A 20609-nucleotide genomic window follows, 5' to 3' on the forward strand; every position below is an offset into this window, starting at 1 on the left:
AATTTTAATAGTTTATTTTAACAGTATACAGAGACAGAATAACAACAAAACAATCCAGAAAAACACATTTTAAAAAAGTTATAAATTGATTTGAATTTTAATGAGTGAAATAATTATTTGATCCCCTATCATATCAGCAACATTTCTGGCTCCCAGATGTCTTTTATACAGGTCACAAGCTGAGATTAGCAAAAATGGGAAAAGCCGAAAGAAGAAGAAGACAAGCTGAGATTAGCAGCACTCACTTAACCCTTGTACTGTATGGTGTTCGGGTCTGTGGGACCCGTTTTCATTTTTTTATCAAAATAAAAATTATATTATAATTTTTTTTTTTAGACTCAGACTCATTGGCCTTGGCTCATTTTCTGAGAAGAACATATATCAGAACATATTTTCAATGACCACACACTGTACACCCCCCTGCACATTTACAGTATATTACATACAGGATGTTCGGTTCCACTGGACCAAGGGCTAATAAAAGTGTGGAAGTTGTCAGTCCTGTGTGCCTGTGATTTGTCACTTTGTCCTCATCCTGTCTGGGCCTGCTGTTAGTGTATGTGTATGTCTACAATCCCCTGTCTACAATCTGTGTCTGCTAAATACCAAATGTATGGTTGCAACGATACGGAAAAACAAGTCTGAGCTCACACCCCAACTGCTGACTACAAAGAAAAGGCCTGTCCGGTCTTCCAAGTTTGTGTACACAGCTGACATATCCCTGGTGTCCTACGTGAAAAAGAAAGGCAAGAATGTGGTACTCATGAGTACACTGCACAGGGATGGGAGAATCTGTGACCAGGAGCATCAAAAACCAGAGATCATTATGGATTATAATGCCACAAAAGGAGGGGTGGACAACATGGACAAGCTGGTGACTGCCTACAGCTGCAAAAGTAGGACCCTACGCTGGCAACTGGTAATATTCTTTGACATATTGGACATCTCACCATACAATGCCGTTACCTGGATGGCACTGAATCCAGAGTGGAACAGAGGGAAGCTCCAGAGGAGACGCCTCTTTCTCGAGGAACTGGGAAAGGCACTGGTGAGACTTCAAATCCAGAGACGACAACATGTTCCAAGAACCTCAGCCTCTGCGTCCATCATGAGGAGGATTCAGGAGGAGAATGCTGGTGCCCCATTCAACCAACCTACAGAACCACCATCTGCAAAACCTGAAGTAAGTGTGTGATGCTGTTGCATATGTCTGTCACTCATGCCTTGCGAGAGGGAGAGGTGCTAGTAAAATAATTTCCTGATCTTTTCATCATTCTAGGTTGCGGCCAGCAGCAACAAAAAGAAGCGCTGAGAAGTGTGTGGACCCAAGATGGAGAGAAAAACACAATATTCATGCATCAAGTGCAAGAAATACATATGCAACACATACACAGTAAAACTCTGCTACTCATGTGTTGTATAGGCTGGTATGAAAAGGCAATGTGTTCAATGGGGCTGATGTTTCTAGACTGACATGGTTACTGTACTGTATGTGTTCAGCTTGTGTTGTGTAAACTGACCTGAATGAGTTAAATTTCAAATAAAGTTCAAATAAATAAACATCAATAGTTTTGAAAAACTTTTCTTTCTTGTAAATTTGTTGATTTTTTTCCACTCATAACTTGATTAAATTTGATTGTCTTTTTTATATTACATTTCTTTAAAAAACAAGCAAAAAACGATTAGCAATTTAATTAAAAATGTGATGTAATAAAGGTAAAGGGCAAATATTAACCATATATACGGTTTATATTGGTTGTAATTGGGTTGAAGTAAACATTTGTAGAGTATTTTAACATATTTTTTTTTTATTGTGTTGAATTAAAAACCCAAAAATGCAGCAGGTCCACCAGACCCTCGAACACTGGCTGAGTAACTAAAATGCGAACACCATACAAGGGTGCTTGTATACACCATAGAAGGAAGTGCTTCTAATCTCAACTTGTTACCTGTATAAAAGACACCTGTAATCAATCAGATTCTAAACTCTCCACCATGGCCAAGACCAAAGAGCTGTCCAAGGATGTCAGGGACAAGATTGTAGACCTACACAAGGCTGGAATGGGCTATACGACCATCGCCAAGCAGCTTGGAGAGAAGGTGACAACAGTTGGTTCAATTATTTGCAAATTGAAGAAACACAAAATAACTGTCAGTCTCCCTCGGCCTGGGGCTCCATTCAATTTCTCATTTCATAGAGTTTCTATGATCATGAGAATGTTGAGGAATCAGCCCAAAAAATACACTGGAGGATCTTGTCAATGATCTCAAGTGAACATCATTAGTCACCAAGAAAACGGTTGGTAATCCACTACGCCGTGAAGGAGTGAAATCATGCAGTGCCCGCAAGGTCCCACTGCTCAAGAAAGCACATGCACAGACCTGTCTGAAGTTTGCTAATGAATATCTGAATGATTCAGTGGAAAACAAGGGTTGAGAGGAAAAGTGTTGTGGTCAGATGTGACCAATGATGAGACCAAAACCGAGCTCTTAGGCATCAGCAGGAATGCTCCCTTTGAACCCAAGAACATAATCCCCACCTTCAATTATGGAGGTGGAAAAATTATGCTTCGGGGTGTTTTTCTGCAAAGGGGACTGAATAACCTCAAATACTTATTTCACTCATTAAAATGCAAATCAATATATAGCTTTTTTTAATGCTTTTTCCTGAATTTTATTTTGTTATTCTGTCTCTCAATGTTAAAATAAACCCTTAAATTTATAGACTGATCATTTCTTACTCAGTGGGACCAGATAATTTTTTCCCTCACTGTGCATATATTTAGTTATATGGTTTATATAGTTATCATTGTATACATCTAGAATTAGCAATAAATTAGAGTCATATAATTAGGTTCATTGAAACACTGAGGTAACACCTCACGTTTAAGGTACAGATACATCTGGGGGTTTTCATTTATATATATATTTTCTAATTGATACATGTTTATTGTATACTGTGCTATCTGTCTGGTTCCTTCATGTGAGTTTATTCAATATACAATGGTATAATTTACTCGAGGTTGTGGTGGGTTTTCCTTTGCTTCACCTATGGACCCTGCTCTCACAAAGAACCATGTACCTTCCAAAACTCTGATGATGATGATGATGATAATGATGATGATGATGATGATGATGATGAACAGAATGGTATTGATTCAGTTGTATCAGGTTTCAGACGGACATCAAACACAAAGGACTAGAAAGCCACCACACGATGAGATCCAGATCTTTTTATTTCTGAAACAGAGGAATATCATCAGTGCATCAGGAGGCAATGACTTCCCCCTCTATGGGAACAGTAAGTTACATATCATACTTATACACAATTATATTTACATCATCTATATAATATTAACAGTTATCTGTAATATAGATCATATGTAAGAGATTTCTATAATACACTGTTCTATAATAATATAATTAACATCAGACACATTTATGTGTATCTCTATTTCCATGTGTTATAAATCAAACGAAATGAAACACAACAAATATCTTTTCAGCTCTATTTCATATCTACATCATGAAATCCCGTCTTTTATCTCCCTCCCCTTTCTAAACATGGACTCTTCCAGTCTTACCCCCGCCTTTCGGTGACAGATGGACTATTCCATAAGGTTCCACCTGAGTTAGAGGTAAACAGGTAAAGAGCGCACGTGCACGGTAACAGGAAGGTGGGTCGGATCATTCATTCATTCATTCATCTTCTACCGCTTATCCGAACTACCTCGGGTCACGGGGAGCCTGTGCCTATCTCAGGCGTCATTGGGCATCAAGGCAGGATACACCCTGGACGGAGTGCCAACCCATCGCAGGGCACACACACACTCTCATTCACTCTCGCAGTCACAAACTAGGGACAATTTTCCAGAGATGCCAATCAACCTACCATGCATGTCTTTGGACCGGGGGAGGAAACCGGAGTACCCGGAGGAAACCCCCGAGGCACGGGGAGAACATGCAAACTCCACACACACAAGGAGGAGGCGGGAATCGAACCCCGACCCTGGAGGTGTGAGGCGAACGTGCTAACCACTAAGCCACCGTGCCCCTGGGTCGGATCAGTATGTTGTAAATAGTTTGTACAGGAAAGTGAGCTAGTTTCATTGTTTGTGCTCGTATCACACTGTAAGTATATATTATTTCTGACTGTCTAACGTCAACTTCTGCAGAATGATTTGAAGAACAATCGATTTCACTGATATTTATATTTAATGTTGTTCATGCTATATTAAACTCAGCTCAAGTCAAGCAGTACGCATGCGCACTAGAGTTGTTTACCCTTTCAGGATGTGCACAGAAACCAAGATCATGTGATCGGTTCATAAACAGCTTTAACGTCCATATTCCAGTTTACACAAGTAGTTTAGACAGTTTGTTATGTTACATTTATCTCAACTGATCAGTATTTTGTATCATAAAAAAGTGTTAATGAAGTAATGACAATCTCTCTCTCTCTCTCTCTCTCTCTCTCTCTCTCTCTCTCTCTGAGTCTGTAATAATATTGTCTTGTGTTTTCTCTGTATGTATATCTGTATTGTTAATAATATAACACGACACATTAGCTACGTTTAGTACTGTGTTCAAAATTTGCGGGGTTCATAACGTGCTGATATGCGCGGATATCATGCTGCACGAGTCATGAAGTTAGCGCGGATATCATGCTGCACGAGTCATGAAGTTAGCGCGGATATCATGCTGCACGAGTCATGAAGTTAGCGCGGATATCATGCTGCACGAGTCATGAAGTTAGCGCGGATATCATGCTGCACGAGTCATGAAGTTAGCGCGGATATCATGCTGCACGAGTCATGAAGTTAGCGCGGATATCATGCTGCACGAGTCATGAAGTTAGCGCGGATATCATGCTGCACGAGTCATGAAGTTAGCGCGGATATCATGCTGCACGAGTCATGAAGTTAGCGCGGATATCATGCTGCACGAGTCATGAAGTTAGCGCGGATATCATGCTGCACGGGTCATGAAGTTAAAATAGCCTTGCACAAAAAAGACCGCACGTCGTCTGGTAAGCAATCCATAACAGTACAGTGTATTACAGTTAAGTTATTTATTTTTTTATTATGAAAATTCATAAAAATTAAACAAAAAGACATTTCCCACAAATAAGTGTTGTAGTATAACTATCAGGACATCAGTGATGTGTGAGCTGAATTTGGTGACAGTACAGTGTATTACAGTTCTACTGTTTTTTTATTCGCTTTTCGGGTTTTGCACTTTGCAGACGGTCCCTTGGAATCTGTCTCTTAGGTGTTCACACATAGAGACTTTTGTATTTTGTCCAACGCGGAGGAAAGCTGATTTTGAGGAAAATTGCTGTAGCTGCGGTTGTTATTTGTATAGTAACAGCGTTTAGCTCAGGAGTTATTGACTCGGTAAGCTCGAATCTGTGAATATGTGACCAACTTTACTTAAGTTAATAAAGCTGCTGCGCGCATTTTAATTTCAATTTAAAAAAGCTTGTTAAGTGCTATGGATACTAAGCAAGACAATGGATGATCATCGATTAACATAATATGTCGTCGAGAATAAAAAGCAGTATGGAAAAGTTTTTCATTTTAATAATTCAGGGCTCTCAAGTATCATGCATTTAGGTGACAGTCACGCATTTGGGTCTTTTGTCACGCTCTCCCGCCACACATCGTATTTCTCACGCAGAAAAACATTTTGACTATTTATTATATATTTAATATGCCGCAGCACCCAAAACGTATCAGTCCGCACTGCCGTCTCTATGGAACCCGGCAGGAATCAAGCACGTCTCCCGAACACAACACAGCACGAAACAGCTTGTCTCTAGATGCAGGGCCGGCCCTGGCCAATTTGCTGCCCTAGACAAGATTTCACCTGGTGCCCCTGGAATCACAGACAATTGTGTTCCGATCATTTTGTTCATAAACTTACACAGAAACAAACTGCACAGCTTTGTCCTGTTTTTCTTTATTTTGAAAATATTTTGGAAACACACACAAACTATATAAAAAAACTATATTACGGAGACCTTGCTTTCCTTGCCTTTCTTACAGCAATAAAATATATATAATAAATATATAAATAAAATACTTCTCAGGTAATAAAATATATATACATATATATTAATATAAATATATATTTATATTAATATATATATATATATTATTAAAAATAATAATTTGGGCGCACGGGCGCCCCTAGTGGTGGGCGGTGCCCTTAGCATTTGCCTATTCTCCCTATGCGCAGGGCCGGCCCTGTCTAGATGGCACATTGTCCTCAATCATGACCCTAAAAACGTCTGGTCTTACACTTACAATAAACACCACCAGTCATAATCTCTATCTCTCTCTCTCTCTCTCTCACACACTCAAATTAATAAATTGAAATTGATCAAATACTTTGTATTTGGTTAAAATGTGTTCAGTGATCCTGGTGAAGTTTTTTTTCCCCTCCTTTTTATTTTATCTATCTATCTATCTATCTATCTATCTATCTATCTATCTATCTATCTATCTATCTATCTATTTATTTATTGGGGGGGGGGGGTTTACTGGGGGAGGTTTGAATCAAAGCACCGCTTCTTTAAGACGATAGTAAGACAAACTGCCAGTTGAAATGAAAGTATACAAGATTTTCTGTCACAGAAATTTCCTATGGAGACCTTTGTTAATTTGACTAAAACTGCAGAATGTCAAGGCACCAGTTATGCTATTGGCATGATTTTGGTATATGGCACCACTGATGGGTTGCCTGAATTTGCTGAGATCACGTATCATTGTTGTTCATGACTGCTTAGTCTTTGTAGTGAAACTGCTAAATGCATGGTACTGTGAGCATTTTCGATGCTTTAAGTTAGAGTCCACAGGCATAGTCAAGGTAATTGAGCAGTCACAACTCACTGACACATACCCACTGTCTGCTTATACAGTAGATGGTGATCGAATGGTTTCTCTGAAACACTACATCTGCTGTTCAAACTAGGTAATTTCAGAAGGGCTTGTGTTATGTGACACCTTTTCAAGACTTGTGTATTTCTGATTAGGGCTGCACGACATGGAATGAAAATGTGAACTTGCTAAATAATACAATATGCAATGGGAAAATGATTAAAATTTGTTAAAAATGTTGGCTTTAAGATGGAATATTCAAATATTTAAAAAAAAATGAAATAACTTACATATACATGCACATTCCTTCTAAAAAAAAAAGCAAGCATCTCTCGGTCTTGTCAGTCTGTTATCTTTCTGCCTAAACTTTTTTAAGGATTACAATAATATTTATTTCAAATCATTGCAATACTTTGTTTATTTAGATATATGTTGCAGCCCTATTAAAATTTAAGCATGTTATAATCTACATACACCTTTAATGTTTGTGGATTTGTTCAAAAACCAACTTTTTATGTATTTTGTGTTCACTTCTCTTGCAGTTCTGCTGGCCAAACACTATGATGTCTGCCTGCACTCAACTACGTGTTATCATTGATGAGACTGCAGTTCACAAGTTAACCCTACCAGATGGAATACCTAGTACAGTAGATGAACTTTTGGCAGCTGCAAAGGATCATTTTCAACTCCAAGGGAGTTTTAGTGTTATGTATATGGACAAAGATTTCGAAAATCAATTCTTCACTCTGACATCAACAGATTTGGTTAATATAGATATCTAATATATATCACAGTGTAGTGTTAGTATGTTAGTTGTGTAGCATTTGGAATTATTTCTAATATCATATTATGGTTGTTTCTGTCTCTAAATAAACAAAACAGACAAAGACAATGTTTATTTCACATCTTTGGTTTAAATCTAAATGAATTTCAAAACACTTTTTGCTCATATATAAAAACACAGTTAAATGACATTATATGTGTAAATCTGTAGGCCCTCTGTGTCCCAGTGTAGGATGAACAGTACACAAAATGGACTGAAACCTATTCTGCTTTTAGTATGTTATTTTATTATATATATATATATATATATATATATATATATATATATATATATATATATATATGTATATATATAATTTTTTTTTTTTTTTTTTTGGAGATAAAAACAGCACTTAGTGAACATTTAATTCTAAACATTTAACCATTTAGACTTTAACTATCACAGTTACAGCAGCAAATATTATATTGTCTTACATTGGCACCAGCTGCATCATCCATCCATCCATCCATCCATCCAGCTTCATGTTCTTACTCACCGTTTATTTTCTCGTAATTATTTTTCATTCTTTACTGTTCAAAAAATATTGGTTTGTCTGTTTCTGTCTTTTTTCTTCTGACCCACTAACTCCATCCATCCATCCATCCATCCATCCATCCATCCATCCACCCCACCATCGATCCAAATATCTAACTATCCAATCACCCATCCATCAATCCATCTATTCATCATCCATCTCTCCGTATGTCCATCCATCCATCCATCCATCCATCCATCCAGCTGCATGTTCTTCATCACCCTGTCATTTCTTTGTTCTTTTCTCTTCTGTTCAAAAAATATCCGTTTGACTGTTTCCACTATTTCCGAACACTATTTCCATCCATTAGTACATCCATTAATCCATCCATCCATCCATCCATCAATCCAAATTTCTAACCATCCAATCATCCATCCATCATTCCATCTATTCATCCATCCAAGGTTTCATCCTCATATCATATCAGGGAGATTTTCCTTGCCACGGTCACCTCTGGCTTGCTCATTAGTGATAGGGATAGATGTTAGAGATATATAGTAACTTCATTTTAAACTTTAAAATGTTTTTTTCTTCTGTTTCTATGCTTCTGTAAAGCTGCTTTGAGACAATGTGAATTGTTAAAAGTGCTATACAAATAAATGTAATGTAATTGAATTGAATAAGTGTATTGAGAATTCTAACCAGTAATGGATTGCATAGCACTCACCCTTATAGATCATCTATCACTCATCTTGAAGTGTCTTTGAGAAATGCTTTAGTTAAGGATGAACAGGAGCTTCACCCCTGGACTAACTTCCTGACCTGTAACTCCAACGCCAAGCTGCCAGAGGGATCCCTCAGCCGAATATTAATGCACTTCCAGGTCAAGGTCACTTCCGGACTCTTTTTCTCCCATGTATAACATTCTGTTCTGCTGGAAAATTCTGTTGGATTTGTTTCTGTCTTCATGCAGATTTGTATCATAGCTTTTATTATTTCTCTCTTATAGTGATTTGAATTGTCACAAAATAAATTCTAATTATAAATTATAAATCAAAAATAAATAAATTTCTTTTTTTATAAACAAATATAAAAAAATAATCACTGAATTATGAGACGTGTTTGTGGTTCATGCAGGAGTTCACATCATCAACATTTCTCTGTATTTATTTAGACTAACTGATACAGAAATATACATATAGATAGATAAAAATGATTCTAGAAATTAAAGAGAACTAAAAACAGAATGTAGATTAAATAGATGATAGAATGAGTTTTCTGTGGTGTTTTCTGTACAACATACAAATAAGCCAAAGAAGAAAAATTACATTTTATTTCTAATTTATATTAATGGCATTTGATTGTTTGTTTTTTTATGAAAAAGAAAGAGAGAAAAGGAACAAGCAGAAGGGTGTAGACTGAAAAAAACGAACTTGTAAAATTTAATAAAAAAAATCCTCATAACAATTTGCACGAAATTTTTTTAAGTAAAATTTACTGCCTAATTTCAAGTATTAATTATCTAGCAAAATCAATTAAAATCTACTTAATAATCCATTAAATGTTTGTTAAAAAAATAAGTAAATGTTACTTAATTATTTTTATTTTAGAAGTTAGATTTATTTGAATTATTTAGGTAAATTCTGTTAGATTTTTTTTAAAGTGTGTAGCATTTCTGTACTAGAAATATTTAATAATTTAATATAATTTTAATAATTTTTAATAATTTAATAATCTTATTTACTTTTTTAGGGTAAATTGCATTTACTGTTTTTTATTTTCTTTTGTAGTAATAATTAAGTAAACATTATTAATAACAATGATATTACCAAATAAATGTAATCACTTTGTCTATGCTTTTAACACAAATCACAGTGGTTAAATACAATTCAATTTTTTATTTTTCCCCAATGGTATCAAAACATTTTGCATAAAACAGATGTTAATAATAATAATAATAATAATAATAATAATAATAATAATAATAATAATAATATGTTTAATTTATATAGCACCTTTCCCAAGCTCAAGGACGCTTTACAAGGTACATAGTGTAACATACATATTCGTCGGACATTTGCCCAGGACAAAGGATCATACATATACACACATATACATATTTGTCGGACATTTGCCCAGGACGAAAGATCACTTGCAGCTGCATGAGATAATAGCAGAAGACAGGACTATACACAAAAACATACAGTACAAGAGATAGGACTCTACATAGTACACGATACATACACCATATTTCAGAAAAATTAAGGACTCCTAGTACATATGCATTTACTGATAGTGAAGGTTGAAAAGGTGGGTCTTAAGCCTTGATTTAAATTCAGACAGAGTGGTGATGGTTCTGAGTGCAATGGGTAGGGAGTTCCATAGTGTTGGAGCAGTGACAGAAAAGGATCTGCCACCCACAGAGGATAAACGGTATCTAGGAATACAAAGAAGTTCAGAATTTGAGGACCGGAGTGATCGTGAAGGTACATAGGATGAGAGAAGATCGGAAGGATGGGGGGAAAGAGCATTTAGTGCCTTATAAGTGAGCAGTATGATTTTATATTTTATCCGTGATGAGACTGGCAGCCAGTGAAGATCAAATAATATAGGGGTGATGTGGGCAGATTTTTTATTGGAGGTTAACATTCTGGCAGCCGAGTTTTGTATGTACTGTACACGTGAGATTGAGTGAGCTGATAGACCAGAGAAGAGTGAATTGCAGTAATCGAGACGGGACGTAATCAGAGCATGTACTAATGTTTCGGCATCATTTCTGCAGATAAAAGGTTGCAGTTTGACAATGCGTTGTAAATGAAAAAAAGACCTTTTGGAGAGGCTGCGAATATGAGCATCAAAGGATAGTGAGGGGTCGAATATGATACCTAAATTTTCTAACAGTAGCTGAGGGGAAAATCGTAGTAACATCCAAATCAAGACTAAAGTCCACAGAGTTGTTTTTTATTAGAGATGGAGGACCAGTTATCAGAATGTCGGTTTTTCCCAGATTCAGGCTAAGAAAATTTGAGTGTAGCCATAGTTTTAACTCGCTAACACAAGAGGAGAGTGAGGATTTTACATTAACAGAATCTGGTCGACAGGCAGTATATAACTGAATATCGTCAGCATAACAATGATAGCTAAAACCATGAAGACGAATGATGTTGCCAAGCGGCTGAATGTACAGAATGAATTGAAGTGGGCCAAGAACAGAGCCCTGTGGGACAACCTGTTTAAGTAAGACAGTAGGAGATTTGGAATTGTGTATGGAGATGTGATATTGCCTGCCCGTGAGATAAGAGGAAAACCAGGATAATGCAGAGCCTGATATGCCAAGCGTGAAAGTAATATCTTATGACAGACAGTATCAGTATCCAACCCAACATCAACAAAAGAACACGGAAAGGGCAGCTACCTGACCAAATAGTATGCTAACAGACAATCCACAAGTAGAGTGTTAACTGACCTCATAGTTAGTCAGATTGATGGAGGATCGAGAAGGCAGAGGGCTCGCGATAAACTAGAAACCAAACTTTTCCTGCCTCTCTCCAACTCTCCAACACGGCGAAAGGCAAAAGATACCATACAAACATATGGAAATTCCTCAGATCCGGAAGTAATCCAAACAATAATTCCGAAACGTGAATTAACGCAGCAGGCAAACAAAACAAAACAAAACAAAACAAAACAAAACAAAACAAAACAAAACAAAACAAAACAAAACAAAACAAAACAAAACAAAACAAAACAAAACAATAACCCGGTATGGAGCGGCAGCTAGAACGCACAGCGTTCCCAAACCGGAAGTGCACAGAATACACAGTGGTGGCCGTGTAGATGTTTATTAAAGATGTTAAACGCTCTAGATAAAAGTAAATGGCAAAAAATTATTACAAAAGAAATTCCCACCACTATTTGCCTTGAATAAAGTAAATTCAAAACACACAGTATAAACACCTCAATGCTTCTAAAGTCTGGTCTATCTTGGTGTTAAAAGTTTGTGGGGGAAAAAAAGACAGTTAGACCAGGTGGTTATAAGGCATAAAACTGAAAACGCTACTAAAGGTCTATTTAGTACAAATGGCAAAAGAACAAATTATGTACCAAAGTGCGAGAAACAATTTCAAACAGAACAACCCAAAATAATTAATTATGAAAAGGGTTCACCAGAACATGCAGGATGGAACACTGAGTTGGGGTGTTGTAATGGCATCCAATTATGTGCAGAACTTGCCATCACAAACACACTTTAAGTCAGCAGCTTGGACTTTAAAGTTTGAACTTTAGAGGACAACTTAATCCCATCCAGTTCTAGAAAAAGTTTTTGAAACACCTCAAAAGTATAGCGCAGGGCTTTGGGGTATGCAAGGTTGAGGGCATAAATCAACCCCATAAGTAGTGCACAAGCTTTATCCACGTTGTGACATCCTGGTAGGATCTCCCGGCTTCGCCAAGGTACAGTATGAGGCTCCGGATAATAGCTTCACATCACACCTCAATGCTTTGGTTCTGTGAAGAGATAATGTGCAAAGGTCTTAGGCATGCTATTTTAACCCCCAAAAGAGGTTTTAAGCCAGTTAAGTTCTTATGAATTTAGTTTGTCTCAGTTTTCATGTAATAATAAGATTTGACGATTATGAGATCAGGATATTGTCAGACTCCTTGTGCATACAAAAATCTAACTGGATTATTACAAATAATGACAAAATGATTGTTTAGAAATGTAACTGAAAATTCTTACTGGCACAATACAGCACAAGAAAAACTTACTAGCGGGTGGGGGGGGGGGGTGTCAACATACTAGCACACCTAAGACTTTTGCACAGTACTGTATATCTAAGACCTAAGCAGTGTTGTTCAGCATGCAGACTTAAGTCATTTTTTATAATGCAATAATTATTGTAGCGATTTTGGCTCGCGAAGCAAGGTAAATATTTATAAGTAATTATAACGTGTTATAGTGACTCCTAAATATTTTAACTTAAGTTGAAATTGACGGTAATGGAATTAATGTTACACTTATTTGGTCTGCCAAAAGACGCTCGTTGGTTCGTCCGCTGAACAGGCCGTGTAACCTTTATTAATTCTATGAAGGAGGTGTCTTCCCGGCCAAGAAAGACACACTTCCCTTTTACTTTATACCGTAATATAAATTAAATTAACTTAATAGAGCATGTAGTTCAGACCAGATGTTGCAGGTACCTTAAGTTTGTGAGCGATACTCAGAGACAATCACTTGTGGAACAAAAATATGGCATTTAATGAATGAGACAAACACAACATAAACCTAACTACACAAACAAACACAAGAAGTAGAGAAACAAAAATGAAAATAAAATACACAAAAGAAATTGAAATTGGGGAAAGGGAGGAAAAGACTGGAAAAAGAAGAAATTAGAAAGGAAGGAAAGGAATGGCAAGCTTAGACTCCAAAATTAAATCACACCCTGACTGGGAAATCGTCACAGAAACTTAAATTCACCTTACGATTCAATGCGAGATTCCTACTTAAAATACGCATCTAAATTGATTGGTAGAGGAAACGGTTACTTGCATTGGCTTGCGGCATAAGAGTCTGGATGCAACGGAGAAATCTCAGTCAGGATGGGGTCAGACGTTCTTCCTGAAGATGGTTCTGGGAAGTGGAGCTTGCCGGAAGTTCTCTGAAGGAAGATGGAGTTGTCTCTAAACTGTTCCGAAAATCTGACCACGGATTGGTGGTGTTTGTGACAATTTAAAGGTCCCGAACTCCACCCATCTTTGGGGAGATGGCCAATACCACGGCCCGGATTTCGGAGGGAAAAACTCCCTTTGTTTCAGGTGTCTGTGGGCGTGGTTTAGCTATAAAACTTTTAGATGACTTTAAAGTTTTATCCAAGGTGTATTAAGACGGTATGGCGCCTTTCATGCTCAAATAAAATACAACATTGTTTGAAAAATGAGTAACTTTTATTTTGTGGTCATTTGGATACTAAACATGAAGGGGAATGATGGTGTAAAGGCAGCGGTACATTACTGTATATACACAGATCAGTAATTAAAGTATAACTGATGTTAATACAGTGTTGTGTTCTGATACCTAAATAAAATACACCTTTGTCAGGAAAGAAAGGAGCAAATAATTTTAAGTCAAGCAAGCCTTAACAGAAGAAACACATTACAACAGGTTACAAGAATAAGAATCTTAGAGTATCATTATAATTGGGGAGGAGATACATACGAGTATGGGTTAATGACGTGCGATGTGTGGCATTTTATTTACTCGTTTTATTAGTAAAAGGAATGTCCCATTGTGTTGTGTGTGTGTGTGTGTGTGTGTGTGTGTGTGTATGCGTTTGCAGGTGAGTGCGTGTGTGTGTGCGTTCTGGTTGAGGGCCCCTATGAGTTCAATCAGAGAAGCGGCATGGGGTTATCTGGTCTTTGTGTAGGATCCAGACCTTCTGGAGCCAGTTGTGTGTGTGTGACACTGTGGAATGTGACCCTCAATAAATTGTAAACTGGAAATCTAAATGACCTGTACCAGACGCTACATTATACTGCAATGTCAATCACATAATGAAACATCAAGTACTTTGTTCTATCTGAAGATGAATATTTTCTGCTCTTACAATACATTAGCCCTTCAGTTTTACTTTATCACTTTTAGGTTCATCCCATAGTTTTTGGAGTCACCTTGTTCTATGTATCCAGGCCAGATTTTTGAAAGTTGACAAAAAAGCACAGTGTTAGTCTACCAGCTAAGACCAACTATTTGACCTCTAAAGTCAGCTATGGCCATACATTTTATGTATTGTAGGGGTGTGCAGCGGATTCAGTATTTGTATCTGTATCAATCTCAAAATTATTTGTATTTGTATTCAGATGGAACCGGAAGTTTGTCAAATTACATAAAAATGGCATTTTAAATGCATTTTTGTATTTTATTATAATTATTACTTAAATGACTGTAAAGATCTATTAAAAATTCTATTAAAAACAATAATACAAAATGTTAATCAACTAATGTTACTAATACGCATGGAAAACAAACTTCTCATTACATCACACTACAGGGAGGAGGCACTAAGTGAATTATCTGTTTTATTTATCTTCGACAAATCCCGCGAATAAAAGCCATTTATCGGAAGCTTACTTTTATAATTTGAATACCCAGTGATCTTCAGAAGGGGACTGTCACTACTCGAAGGATGTGTCAGTCAGAACATCCAGAACACTGTCCGCAGGGCTTGACGTCAACACCCGTCAACAAATGCCGGTAGATTTCAGTGGTGGCGGGTAAGACAGCTACTCCTTCTAGCCACTTTGGGGTGTTGAATATAAATTTCTCATTGTAGTTTTCTTAAAAGCCATGTGAAATAAAGAATGCACAGTACGACACTACGAAACTCCCATAAACACTCCTTGCATATAAAGAGCTCAGGGTGTACACCCTACAGTATGTAACACATCTTAATACAAAGTGTAAACAGCCTGTGTATTGTATAAAGTACTATATTAATAAAATTGAATAAGTGGACTAATGAGAGTGAGGATTGATGTTGCATGTGTGCACAGTGTGTGTGAGACAGTACACCTATCATCCTGAATAAAGTGAACAATTAAAAAAAAAAACATACCTGGCTCAGTTTGTCCAAGTGCGGCCTCAGCTTTGTCCCTGCAATGCCTCCCTTAAGCTTCATGAGGGCAATAAGTTTTGGTGTGTAGAGGTCAAGTTTATACATGAAGCTCTGCCCCAGAGAAGTTGTAGTTATTCTTCTAAATTCCTCTTTCACCTGAAAATATATGAATAATCAAGTTATTGTTACTGCTGCAACATTTAAGGGGTAACATTTCAGGGGTTAGATTTACATACCTCAGCTTCACAAAATAAGGCAGGCCCTCTCTTTTTAAAATCCTCAACAGCAGGGAAACCACTCACAACCTCAAACCTTCAATAGGAGAATGTTATAGCCATTTTTTCTTTTATCACATTATAGTTGTTCTTTTTCTCATTGAGGAGCTCCTGCCTCTCTACTTCAAGGCTGTCTTCGGGTTTCTCCACTTGGATGTGGCGGGAGGTAATTCACCTCCGCTTTTCTTGGTCTTTTGCAGTTTTTGGCAGGATTTTTCTCACCAGGTAATTTACTTCTTAAGGAGTTGATGTTAACTTCAGGACAAGGTATTTCACGCTTTCTCAATTTGAAACGGTAATTGGCCATCTTATACTTAAGATGATGCTGCCACCCGTACATACCTGAAAATGAAGTGCCAGGCTACTTCAGGCACGGATGCTTGTTCAAGAGAGCTTCTACAACAGCCAGGATTTGAAGCCGGGTGGGATAGGCAGTGTAGCTAAATATTTGTTCTGCAAGCTTCTCAAGCACATTAGAGTTGATGCTTGAATCGTGAAGGCGTGTACCATTACTTTTAAAATCATCATTTGCCTTTTGAAGGATTGTTTCAATATCATATGAAAAGGTGGTATCACAAAATTAGTTGGCCAAACTTCTGATCGACACTCTGGGGACGGTTGTAAAATAGTGGTGTCAGATGAACTAATAGAAGAACTTTCATCCTGGAAAGAATTGTTCAACGAGAGTGGAGGGGAGTTATCTGCAGCTTCATTGATGGGAGTCAATGTCAGAGTAACAGAAGGTTCTATTTTGACTAGCTTGATTGTGTTTTTGTCCTTAATTAATATTAAAAGGACATTTAACCTGTATAGTGACGTATAAACTTTTTATTAATGTATAGAACCAGCACTTGAGGGAGCTGCTGCCCAGGAAGTGTAGAGAGTGTACACACACACACACACACACACACACACACACACACACACACGATGGGAATTTCATCTCTTTTCATTGAGTCAGCACATTTGAATCATGAAGCTTATCTCAACTCTTTCGGCTCCCAAATGATTCAAATGTACTGAATATAAACATAAAACAGTTTATTTAAAGGTTTATTTATTAAAAAACTTTTTTGAGTGGAGAAATGTTAGTTCTACGTTCCCACACTACACCCATTTTTGTTATAAAATCATCAAATCTTCTTAGCACTTATTTGTAGAGAAACAGTAAATGTTTGTTTGTACTACTAGGCAACCAGTTATAATTTATGTTAAATATGTTTGTGAGGACCAGGGCAGATGGGGCTGTTTGGGGTTGTTACTTTGAGGATTGTTATAATGCAGCTATAACATACTGACCACTGTGTGCATTAACCACAAACACGTCTCATAATACACTGATTATTTATTGACCTTCATTCTTCTACTTTTTTGTGACAATTCAAATCACTAGTAAGAGAGAAAGAAAGAAAAAATCAAGAATTGTAAAACGTAAATATAACTCAGACCATTTTACATGAAAAAATGAATTTAACAGAGAAAGAGAAATATATGGAAAAAAAACACACTGATCAGACATATGTGTGTATGTTACATATATTAATATATTAATGTTGTACATAAACTTGTTAAATGTTTGAATGCAACAAACATGATTTTCTTTTAAAGCAGAGAAATGTAAATAAAAGTAAATGAATTCATGTTAACAGTCTGTAGAATAAATCAGATTATATTTAAGTTTATAACTAAAAGCTTCAGTCAATGTCTGATTATGTAAAAAGTCCATTTAGTAAAATAATTATTCATTACTTGGAGAGAGGATTTAAGCACTCCCTTCATTGTTGTTCAGACTGTTAAACAGACGCTCGTCAACTCTGTACATGTTGATCTTCACCCACATGTCTTTGGGATCTGCACACACATGACGATCGTTCTGTAGAGTAAAGCTGTAGAGGAGAGAGAAGATTTACATCAGTGTGAAACTGTAATAAAATCAGAAAATCAGACACTCTGACACGCCTCAAACCTCCAAGATAATATAAAGTTAGATTCATATATAAGATTTATAAGTTAGATTCAGTACCAAGTTCAATTCTATTACACATAAACATAAAGAATTAATAGACATGAAAATATTAACTTTAAAAATAAACAAGGAACTGAACACTTACATGACTCCAGGTTTTGTACACTTAGGATCTGTTACTTTATACGCTGTTATGAAGCTTACAGGGATTCGTTGTGTCAGAAATCTGAAACAGCAGTCATCTGGTTCATCTACATCTGTGTGAAAACATTTCTACATTTAGTTCTGTTATTAAATGTTCAATAAGAAAATATTAGACTTTTTTATATCTAGTATCAGATGCAGATTATTGTAACTATTAATAGTATGAATAGTACTGTATGATGTCACAGTTGAGTTCTGGACTCTGATTGGTCAGAAGGTGTTGATTAATTCTCTATAACAGCAGCTCTGACTGTAGCGCAGGTTTATATTAATGTACTTATTTGTTTCTATAATAACAGCTTGTTTACAAGGACGTGTACAGCAGATGGGACACATAAACTGATTAAAAGGTGAGATTTTCTCTAGGGAGACATTTATTTAACATTAATTGAATTTTCTGCTATTTTATTAAATACGAAAAAGAGACAGAAGGAACTATTTATAATTGCAGAATTTAGAACAGGAACTATCTTGTTTTACCAACATTAAATGGAACTGTAAACCTACAAAACATTTCTTTAAAACAAACAATAAATAACTGTTAAAAATTCGCAGTTGTATAAGATGAATAAAACACTTGTGGACGTTCATTACAGAACAATCCTCATCTTTACAGTGTAACAGTAACTCTGCTTCATCACACCACCACATCACTCAGTATTTTACTGTAACAGTGTGACAAACACACAGTGGTTTATTAATGCTGCTTATTTACAGAAACCTGATCAGCTTTTTAGGAAATTCAGCATCAGTATAAACCAGGGGTTTAATATTACTACTGATAATAATAATAATAATAATAATAATAATAATAATAATAATAATAATAATAATAATAATAATAAACTTTATCTTACTGATGGCCGTTGTGAAGGACTGAAGGCAGGTGAGAACCAGCAGAACCAGCAGGAGAGAACGAGAGATCATGACTGCTGATGATGATGTTGAAGAGAATGATGAAGATAGTGATGGTCAGGAGCAGAATGGTATTAGTGCAGAGATCACCTCCCTCTTCAGTTTATATAGCTGGTGAGAGGGGTGGGACAGGTGTTTATGTGACCAAAAATTTCCACTTTGACTGAGATATAAAAAAAAAAAAAAAAAAATTCACCTCTTTCACAGGAAACCCAACTGTGGTTTTTACCTACAATGAGGAAGAAGTTATCATAATCAAACATATTAAAATAATCTATTTAACACATCAATTAAAATTAAACTAAATAAGTGCAGCTTTATTTGAGTTCAACGTTAATTCGGTGAAGTCTAAACTCAGATCTCAGATCAAATACCACATCATCCACAATACAGAGAGATAAAAAAAATTTAATGACTTACAAGCCTTAAGCTTTGACTTATTAATAAACAGGAAATTTTCTTTCAGATCAAATCTATTTTAGTAGAAATCAGCTGTGCTTAGTGGAGACTAGTGAAACACACAATTAAGGGTCAAATTGTCACATTTTTAGCCTTTACAATTATACAAGGTGTGAATTTTCCTTATAATGCAAGTGATTAGTAGGGACTTTCAGAACTGAAACACACACACACACACACACACACCACATACACATACACTAAGCCTAATTATTAAAGATGTAAATTTCCCTCATAACAGTATGATATAGTAAGAAATATATTTATAATATAAGCAGAGAGTTTTAGTGCTTCAAAGCAAAACTGTAGTACAACTGCAGTACACATGTAGTATAGTGTAGTACAACTGCAGCACACCTGTAGTATAGTGTAGTACAACTGCTGTACACCTGTAGTATAGTGTAGTACAACTGTGTACACCTGTAGTATAGTGTAGTACAACTGCAGTACACATGTAGTATAGTGTAGTACAACTGCAGTACACATGTAGTATAGTGTGGTACAACTGCAGTACACATGTAGTATAGTGTAGTACAACTGCAGTACACATGTAGTATAGTGTAGTACAACTGCAGTACACCTGTAGTATAGTGTAGTACAACTGCAGTACACATGTAGTATAGTGTAGTACAACTGCTGTACACCTGTAGTATAGTGTAGTACAACTGCAGTACACATGTAGTATAGAGTAGTACAACTGCAGTACACATGTAGTATAGTGTAGTATAACTGCAGTACACATGTAGTATAGTGTAGTACAACTGCAGTACACCTGTAGTATAGTGTAGTACAACTGCAGTACACCTGTAGTATAGTGTAGTACAACTGCGGTACACCTGTAGTATAGTGTAGTACAACTGCAGTACACCTGTAGTATAGTGTAGTACAACTGCTGTACACCTGTAGTATAGTGTAGTACAACTGCAGTACACATGTAGTATAGTTTAACACAACTGCAGTACACATGTAGTATAGTGTAGTACAACTGCAGTACA

At 36.4% G+C, this 20609-nt stretch overlaps 1 protein-coding gene across 1 annotated transcript; it reads right to left on the bottom strand.

Moving 5' to 3' along the window:
• Positions 1–17635: 17635 nt before the first annotated feature.
• LOC132848049 (C-C motif chemokine 3-like) lies at positions 17636–19261 on the bottom strand. The gene is made up of 3 exons (XM_060873563.1): positions 19098–19261; positions 18182–18293; positions 17636–17956 (listed from the first exon to the last, which is right to left on the bottom strand). The coding sequence occupies exons 1-3, from the start codon at positions 19165–19167 to the stop codon at positions 17833–17835; spliced, it is 306 nt and encodes a 101-aa protein (XP_060729546.1). The 5' UTR covers positions 19168–19261; the 3' UTR covers positions 17636–17832.
• Between the last annotated feature and the right edge of the window lie 1348 nt (positions 19262–20609).

Source organism: Tachysurus vachellii, chromosome 7 (assembly GCF_030014155.1).
Source record: "Tachysurus vachellii isolate PV-2020 chromosome 7, HZAU_Pvac_v1, whole genome shotgun sequence".
Classification (NCBI taxonomy): Eukaryota; Metazoa; Chordata; class Actinopteri; order Siluriformes; family Bagridae; genus Tachysurus; species Tachysurus vachellii.

Coding starts and splice junctions, on each gene's coding strand:
- LOC132848049 (XM_060873563.1), bottom strand. CDS start 19,167: ATGATCTCTCGTTCTCTCCTGCTGGTTCTGCTGGTTCTCACCTGCCTT. Junction 18,294..19,097: donor GTCCTTCACAACGGCCATCA/GTAAGATAAAGT, acceptor GTTTTCACACAG/ATGTAGATGAACCAGATGAC. Junction 17,957..18,181: donor TGTACAAAACCTGGAGTCAT/GTAAGTGTTCAG, acceptor TCTCCTCTACAG/CTTTACTCTACAGAACGATC.